The following is an 8,412-nucleotide window of genomic DNA, read 5'->3' as shown; positions in this document are numbered from 1 at the left end:
ATCATTACTCAGGCTCTCACTTCTTGGATAGTAGGAGGGAACATGGACCCCACCCTGCCCCCGACTGTGCTGCAGCAGGGACGGACGGTTACTGGCGTTCCCTGGATGGCCTCCTGGGCTCTGACCAGGAACTTGGCACAAGGGGGTGGACAGCTGCTCCAGTCAGGGCTGAGAGCAGAGTCCTGCCACAAAATGCTGTCAGAACACCTGGCCTCTCTGGTGGAGGCCCCTGGGTTCTAAAGGAGGCAGAGGGAAAGGAGGGATCTGCCCCACTGGCAGGGTGTGGAAAGGCTGTGACTGAGGCCTGGGACTTACAGGAGCCAAGGCCCCTCCAGCCGCACCTGCAACTCCCCAGTGCAGGCTCCTGGTACCTCCATGCAGTCTGGGACCCTGAGCTGGTGCTCCACGGGCCTGGGACGCACTGCTGCAGGAAGCAGGTCATGGGGCTGGAGCCTCATCATGAGACGCCCTCCAGGCTGCCGGGCAGTCCTGGGGACAGACAGGGGGAGCTCCAGCCAACTAGTTTTCTGCAATTCCCGCAAGGGTGGTTGGAAGACCCCCTCACCCCCAGCTGACACGCGCACTGCAGGAGAGCTGCCACCACGCGGAGAAACAAGACTCCCGCAAACCCAGGTCTTCAGCTTCCTCAGTCCCGAGACCTGGCACTGCAGGCTGTGGAGCCAGCCCCTGGGGGCACCTGCCCAGCATGTTCCCCGCACATCAAGATTCCCACCTGGGCACCAGGACCCCAAACCCACGACCCTCTGGGGACACTGCACTGTCTGCGTCCCTCGCATGACTGCCCACCCGCAGACCCAGGATTACACGAAGCCACTGGAGGGAGACAGGCCGTCAGCCTGGTCAGAGCAGCACCCTGGCCCTCAGACGGCAGCTGCCCAGAGGTGGCCCTCAGGGCCCAGAGCCTCCATCTCACATGTGCAGAGCCCAGGCCTGGCCTGGCTGGGCAGGCGTCCTCCAGTGAGCATCCCCACGTCGGTCAAGGGGCCGGGCTTCGGTCAGGGTCACCATGGGGGAGGGGCCACACAAACCCACCCACACTCCCACAGAGGGAGCCACGCCTAGGTGCCCACTGCACCCAAGTCCACGAGGCAGTGGGCGTGCAGGGCCAACTTTAATACAGGCTGGCCTGTTTGGGGGTCGAGATGGCGGCTCCCTTTGTCCCTGTGGTTTTCCACAGGCAGGGGCAGTCCCAGCGAGATCGTCTCATAACCAAACCAGCCCTGTGCACGAGAAGTCACGCCATGCCCCACAGCCTCCAATCCTGGCTGCTGGTGGCTCAGAGGCCTGCAGGGCAGGAGGGTCCTGGGTCTCGCAGTTCCATGAGCCCCAGCCGCAGGGACCCCCATGGACAAACTTCGGGGGCTGCACCTGCTGGAGCAGCATCTCCCGAGCATCAGAGGTCCTTTCGCAGCCGGGCTGAGCCCTGGTGGACAGAGCCGTGAGTGGCAAGCGGGGAGTCAGGGCTCTAGGTGTTGTCAATCCAGCAAGAACACCCCTGGTCGGCCACCTTCAAACAGGAGGTGGGCGTCTGGGGCGCGGAGGCAGAGGCACGGAGAGGTTCAGCACATGCTGGTCTCCTTGGGGTCCGCCCACCAGCAGGGAAGCTGAGGTGCGCCAGAAGCCAGGCCAAGGGAGGGGCCCCTTAACGGAAGCCTGCACCAGCGAATGGGAGCAGCGAGGAGCGAGAGGAAGTGCGGGGACCCCAAGGTCTGGAGGTGTCTTCCTCACAGACGCGCGAGCCACGCGGGGGGCTGGGACTGCAGGGGAACAGCACCAGAGGCATCGGGCCTGGGCCACGGCCACCGGGGGAGCCACAACCGGCAGAAGCTGGGCTCAGCCGAGGGTTTAATCCAGAACGAGAGCAGGCCAGTGGCGCCTGAGTGCGTTCAGGCTCGAGGTCGCCAGGAGACACTCTGGAGTCCTCCTGCACGTGCGCCTGCGTGGCTGTGGCTCTGCTCAGCACCGTGCACGCTGGGCTCCAGGGAACCCGGTCAGGGGCTGGCGACGACCCAAACTCTCTGTGGGCCACAGTCCCTGGGGCACCCCCGCGAGTCCCGCAAGAGGAGGCCACATTACGAAGCTGCCACCAGCTCCGCCTGCCTGGGCCTGGCCTTGACAGGGACGTTTTCTGTGGAGGAAACAGAGATGTTTATGACACGCCAAAGACCCACAGGCAGAGACCTCCAGGGAGGAACGAGGCCACAGGGGTGGCAAGGGCAGCTCAGGAGGCTTCGCACTACGGCAGGGCACGCCCAGCTCTGGGGGAGGCAAGTGACAAACAGGAAGCCAATGGGGCTGACAGACAGGGCCAGGGACACGGGACAGTGGGCCCCAGAGAGAAGAGCCCCAAAGATGGGTAAAGGAACAGAACAAATGTGGATGGATGATTCTAAAGACTCAGGTTCCCAGCGGGCAGGGTGGAGAGCCTGGGCTGAGCGGTGCCACGGGGAGAGCCATACCTGGTTGACGGCTAATCCTGGGCTAGACCCTGGGAATGAGCTAGAGTTGCTAAAGAAGCCTTTCCCAGTTCCGATTTCTGAATGTGCCTCTTGGAATGGGGTATGGCTCTCTTATGAGGTTACCCAGTTACCCAACCCCTGGGAGACCCAAGCCGAACCCCAAGGCCAGACACACACGCCCCTGAGCCACATAGCCAGGCACGCAGGGCTCGCCCATGGCCCAGGAAGGCCGGGACGACCTCAGACAAGTGGGAAGGGCTGGGAGCACTCTGTCTTGCTCCCTTCTAGAATCCTCTGTTCTCCTGTGAATTCCAACCATTCAAAAGAATCAAGCATGGAAATACCTGGGATCTTCTCAGGAAGGGGCTCGGAGGGAACCTCTGGCAGCTCTATTTGTTCCTGCAAGAAGCAAAGGGTAACGCCATGAGCAGGTGACAGGTCGGCCCCGGGCTTCCTGGGCCTCCGTGAGAGTACACGGATCCTGTCAGTCAGCTGCTCTCAGCTGGAGTTAAAGCGGACAGGAACGTGCTGCTCAGAAGACCCACGTCTGCACCCGCCCCAGCTTCTGGCACCACTAGAATCCCCTGGGAGGTGATGCGGCTGCCACCATGGAGGCTCCTCCCAGCAGACCCTGAGGCCTCGAGGGGCCGTAAGGTGGCCACATCCTGGGTGTACCCCAGAGACCCTGGCTTTCAGGGACCAAGGGGTGGTGACACAGACACCCAGGTCACGCTGGTGTCCACCACTGTGGGGCGGGCCGTGGTACAATGCTGTCCCAGCGAGCCTGGCTGCCTAAGCCAGCAACGGTGCTTCCGCCTCTCAACTGGCCTGCCCTGGAGGCCCCCGAGGACTCGGACGCTCAGGAGAAAGTAACTGAGCAGGCAGGTGGGCGCAGCGCACCACGGGCCACACAACACCAAAGCACTGGGGCAGCTGGCAGCAGGGCTGGGGCAGAGGCTGGCTCTGGGGGCACCATGAGAATCTGGCAGACTGAGGCAGGGGCCCACAGAGAGGACAACCCCTTTGTCGGGGAGTGAACTCAGAGCCTGGATGTGAGCGTGGGGCCAGGACGTGGCCCCCATGGTGAGGGCCTGCGTGGGGCGTGAGTCAGCAGCCACGGCTGGGGAAAGCCAGCCCATGAATCAAGCACCACATCCGTGACAGCCAGGCATAGAAAGGGGCCGAGGCACCAGGAAGGCCCAGCCTCCCAGCTCCGTCCAGGGCACGGGCCAGCCTGCCTGCACCAGACTGTCGGGTGAGCAACCCTGAAAACCAAGTCACCTCAGGTAGAAAGCTAGTCACAAACCCCAGACTATTGACTTAAGGGACACCACATACGGGATCACCACGGGCAGGGCCTACTGGGGGTCTGAGCTCTGGGGATCCCATCGCCCGAGTGACTGCTCAGTCCCGGGGGTCCTGTCGCCCGAGTGACTGCTCAGTCCTGAGGGGCCGTTACCTGAGTGATCGCGCTCAGCTCCTCCAGGATGGCGTCTTCGTCCTCCTGAGTGAAGCTTCCTGCCAGGAGCTCATCTATTTGCTGCAAAAGGACAGGTGGCGGTGAGAGCAGCGAGGAGGCGGCCCCTCATGGAGGAAGGAGACGGCCTGTGGCTGGGTCTCGTCCCCTTGAGAGAAGGTGGCCGCTGTAGGGTGTGGGACAGTTTGGCCCACATCGGGGTGGACAGAGGGTGGCCCTGTGGGTTCCCACAGTTGGGGGCAGGCTGGTCAGGGTGCCACCTACCCGCTGGTACTCCACGGCCTCCTGCGTCTCGTCTAGGATCCTCTCCACCTCTTCAATGGACATCACCTGTGAACGAGGGTGACGGGTGTTGACTCTTGTGGGTGGGGCCAATCGTAGACCCCCGACAGAGGCCTCCTGGGCTCTCAGGGCCACGGCCTCACCCCTGTTTATTTTTATTTATTTATTTTTCAGAGACAAGGTCTGGCTGTGTTGCCCAGGCTGGGCTCAAGTGACCCATCCGAGTAGCTGGGACTACAGGTGCATGCCACCACACCCAGCTCCTGTCTCTGTTTAAATGAGGCCAAGCCATGCGTGTCCCAGGCATGGCCCCGTCCTGAGGCCACAGGAGCTGTTCCATGAGTCTTTTCAGAGGCCACGACTGCAGTGCTCTGATGCCCGCTGCCCTTCTCACACCTGAGTCAGCTCTCACAGCCACAGGTAAAAATAAGCAACAGGTGGAACATTCTGGGCAGGTGATTTGATTTGAGTGGCAAGGTCAAAGGGCCACTTGTGCTTGACCAGCACACACCACTAGTACTCACCAGACACTTGGAAAAGTGGCATAGCCAGACCTCCTGCCAGGTGAGTCCCCAAAGAGCCCCACCCACTGGCCCCCCCAACTCAGCAGTGTGATGGGGTTGGTGGGGGAACGTGGTATGGCCACGCTGGGCTTCACATCCACACCCAGCCTGAGACAAGGCCGGTATTCACCTCCTCCAGGAAGCCTTCTTTTTGCTCTTATCGCCCTGGCTGGAGTGCAATGGCACAATCTTGGCTCACTGCAACCTCTGCCTCCCGGTTCAAGTGATTCTCCTGCCTCAGCCTCTTGAGTAGCTGGGTTTACAGGTGCCTGCCACCACGCCTGGCTCATTTTTGTATTATTAGTAGAGACAGGGTTTCACCGTGTTGGCCAGGCTGGTCTCAAACTCCTGACCTCACGTGATCTGCCTGCCTCGGCCTCCCAAAGTGCTAGGATTACAGGTGTGAGCCACCATGCCCCACCACCTCCAGGAAGCCTTCTGTGATTAGTTTGCCGGACCCCTCCCTACCCTCAGACTTCCCCTCTATGTCACTTCAGCGCCTGGGGACCCAGTTCCCACAGTTCCCAGCCTGTGCTGCACCCCACCCTCAGGTCACTGCATCCCTGCCTGCCTGGCAGCACCCGACACATCTCTCCTGCCAGCCTCTTGCCCTGTGTCTGACACAAACACCGTGGGACAAGCCCCCCACCCTACCCCCAACTCCAGCCCCACTGGGCTCCCCGCGCCTCCATGCCCCTGGCCCTGCAGAGACCCACCTGGTGCATCTTGTTCAGACACTCATTTCCAAACTGCAGCCCCTCCATCACCTTCATTTCGATCTGGGTGAACTCAATACTCTGAACCTGAAAAGGAAACCAGAGCAGACGCAGGTGCTGAGGATCCGGCGTGCTCTCCTCCTGGCCCAGGGGCAGGGTTCACACCACCTGGGCGGGTGCTCCTGGGCGTGAGGGCGACTCCTGACACCTGCTCCTCCCTGTCGTCTCCCGCTGCCAGGTGGGGACGCGCAGGACGGAGAAGGTGCCGGGGAGACACTTGGGACCGCTAGTTGCTAGTTAGTAGCTCTGGTTACTGAGGAGCAGAACCACACCGCTCGGGTCCCTAACGCCAGGGACACTCAGTCCCCCACGCAGACCCCTGACCTACCCACATCACCCAGGCGTGGCCCAGCCTTCCCCACCTCAGTCCTGCGAAAGACAACTTGCCCCTGAGTCCCTTAAGACCATTAGCTTCCTGGCAGACTCCCCAGGATTCCAGCCCCGCCCCACTGCAGGTCAGCTTCAGCCCGAGGCATCTGAGAGGAGGAGCTTTCTGCTCTCGGGAGAAATTCTGATGTCCATGCAGCCGGGCAGAGCTGCCTCCAGCTGCACCTGCACCCCAGGGCGAAGCACCCGGCCACCTACCATGGCCTCCAGGCTGCTGATTTGGTTCTCTGTCCTGTCCAGGAGCTGCTCCTGGTATCGCTTCTTCTTGAGCAGCAGCTTGGCCCGTCTGCAGAGGGAAGCCCAAGAATGACCCGCTGTGGCCCTGCCCGGCGTCCCACCCCAGCCGACAGGGCGCCCACGTTGCCCGGGCCCACTCACTCCTTCCTGCCGTCCCGCAGCAGCTGCCGGGCCAGGGCGCGCTCACGCTCCAGCTGCTGGGCAATCCTCTTCTGGTACTGCCTCAGCTTGTCCCGCTGCTGCTTCAGTTGCTGCCAAAAGAGAGCGGGCCTGGTGTCACCGAGCCCACGCTGCAGGCCCTGGCCGTGCTACTGAGCGCCGGTCACGGAGGCCAGGCGGCCCTCCACGAGTGTCCTTCATGGGGCAGGGTTGTCTCCCAGGGGACAGGTGGTGCTGTCTGGACACATCTGGGGGGTGGAAGCCAGGGACACTGCTCCACATCCTGCCACGCGTGGGGCGGTCCCACCAGAGGGTCCACCCGGACCCCACAGTCCATCACAGGGATGGGAAGGACCGCCGCGGCATTGCCGTGGGTCCACCCTCGAGCCTGCCCGCCAGCGGTACCAACGCTCTGGGCTCAGGTCAGGGAGCAGCTGCCAGGACCTCAAGGGCTCGGACTCGGCCGGGTGCGGTGGCTCATGCCTGTAATCCCAGCACTTTGGGAAGCCGAGGCGGGCGGATCACAAGGTCAGGAGATCGAGACCATCGTGGCTAACACGGTGAAATCCTGTCTCTACTAAAAATACAAAAAAAAGAAATTAGCTGGGTGTGGTGACGGCGCCTGTAGTCCCAGCTACCTGGGAGGCTGAGGCAGGAGAATGGCGTGAACCCGGGAGGCGGAGCTTGCAGTGAGCCAAGATTGTGCCACTGCACTCCAGCCTGGGCAACAGAGCGAGACTGCATCTCGGGAAAAAAAAAAAAAAAAAAAAAGGTTCTGACTCGAGAACATGCAGGTAGTGAGTACCCAAGTGCCAGCAGCCACACGGCCAGGATAGGACTCAGACATCCCCCCAGCATCTCTCCTTGGGCTTCAGCCACATGAGGTGCCTGTGGCTTCCCTGCCGCTTTGCCAACCGTTCAGCTGCAGGGACTCGCACTCGGTGATGTGCCCCGCGGCCCCGCTGACCACCTCTCATCTGTGCGCCGCCCCAGAGAGGGCACTCGGCCACTGAGGAACTTCAGCCAGTCCTGCCCTATCAGGCCCTTGAGTTTTCCAAACGTCATCACTTCAGACAGTGATAAGCCCATGCAGGCACAGGGATTATGGCCTTAAGGCAGGAGGCTGAGGGGAATTAGCTGGGTCAGGGCCTGTGTGCCTCTTTGAGGCTCTGCATAGGAAGAGAGTGCTCCCTCCACCCTCGGAGTCTCCGATCCACAGTGCCAAGACCTGTGGGTCCTCCACAGTGAAAGGTTCCCCCTGCCCAGCCCCACTGCTGGGGAGACCCAGGGGCCAAAGGTGTGGCCAGGCTGCCCCCTGTAAAACGAGGTCTCAGTGGAGGGTCACAGGCTGCATGGGGAACACCTGCTATTCTAGGAAAACAAACAAACAAAAAAAGTAATCATTTGTGCTACTGTGTGCTAAGGATGCTGTTCCCAAGCACCCAAAATCCTGGGGAGACCTACGGCAGCCGGGAACACGGGTCTGCACAGCCAAGAGCCCACAGTGGCCCTTGGCAAGCGCTTGGCAAGTGCTTGAAGAGAAACCGGAACTGAGTCCTTAAAGGGAGGGGAGGGAGTGCCTTGGGGCTGCCAGGGTAGGTGGAGGGCGGACGATGGAGGCTGGGCCCAGCTGTCTTACAGGCAGCTCGGGACGGTGCCCAGTGCTGTGCCCATCTTCTCCAGGGACAAACGTGCCCGTTGTTTCTTTTCATAGCTTATGGACTCAGATGCCAAGGTAAGATCCCCTTTTTCATTTGCATTCACTTCTCTTTTAGTATAAAATTATTTCTGTTGCACAAAATTTAGAAAAGAAAGCATCCGAAAAAGCTAGCCCTGCTCCCATTTCGGGGTCTCTTTCATGACACGTTTATCCCGTTACAAAAATGGACTATTCTTAACCTGCCGTGTCCCTGACATGCCAAGCGATTCCTTCTCCTACAGAAGCTAACTTTCACATGGGAACAGGCACCACCACCGGCCCGGCTGTGCCCCGGGGAGTCAGTCTGGAGTCGCCGCAAACAAACGCGCCAAACACGGCAACACGGTGGTCC

At 61.2% G+C, this 8,412-nt stretch overlaps 1 protein-coding gene across 1 annotated transcript in view; it reads right to left on the bottom strand.

Annotated features, from left to right (window-relative positions):
• Positions 1-1,113: 1,113 nt before the first annotated feature.
• CHMP6 (charged multivesicular body protein 6) overlaps positions 1,114-8,412 on the bottom strand; it is a gene marked incomplete at its 5' end in the record, with an annotated part of 10,963 nt that continues 3,664 nt past the window's right edge. Inside the window, 7 exons of the mRNA XM_011992620.1 lie at positions 1,114-2,149; positions 2,825-2,879; positions 3,940-4,020; positions 4,222-4,287; positions 5,519-5,605; positions 6,164-6,251; positions 6,344-6,453. Coding sequence (XP_011848010.1) covers positions 2,094-2,149; positions 2,825-2,879; positions 3,940-4,020; positions 4,222-4,287; positions 5,519-5,605; positions 6,164-6,251; positions 6,344-6,453 — 543 coding nt within the window. The remainder of the gene's footprint in view (positions 2,150-2,824; positions 2,880-3,939; positions 4,021-4,221; positions 4,288-5,518; positions 5,606-6,163; positions 6,252-6,343; positions 6,454-8,412) is intronic.

Source organism: Mandrillus leucophaeus, unplaced genomic scaffold (genome assembly GCF_000951045.1).
Source record: "Mandrillus leucophaeus isolate KB7577 unplaced genomic scaffold, Mleu.le_1.0 Scaffold1, whole genome shotgun sequence".
Classification (NCBI taxonomy): Eukaryota; Metazoa; Chordata; class Mammalia; order Primates; family Cercopithecidae; genus Mandrillus; species Mandrillus leucophaeus.
This window is presented reverse-complemented; position numbering and strand designations above follow the sequence as displayed.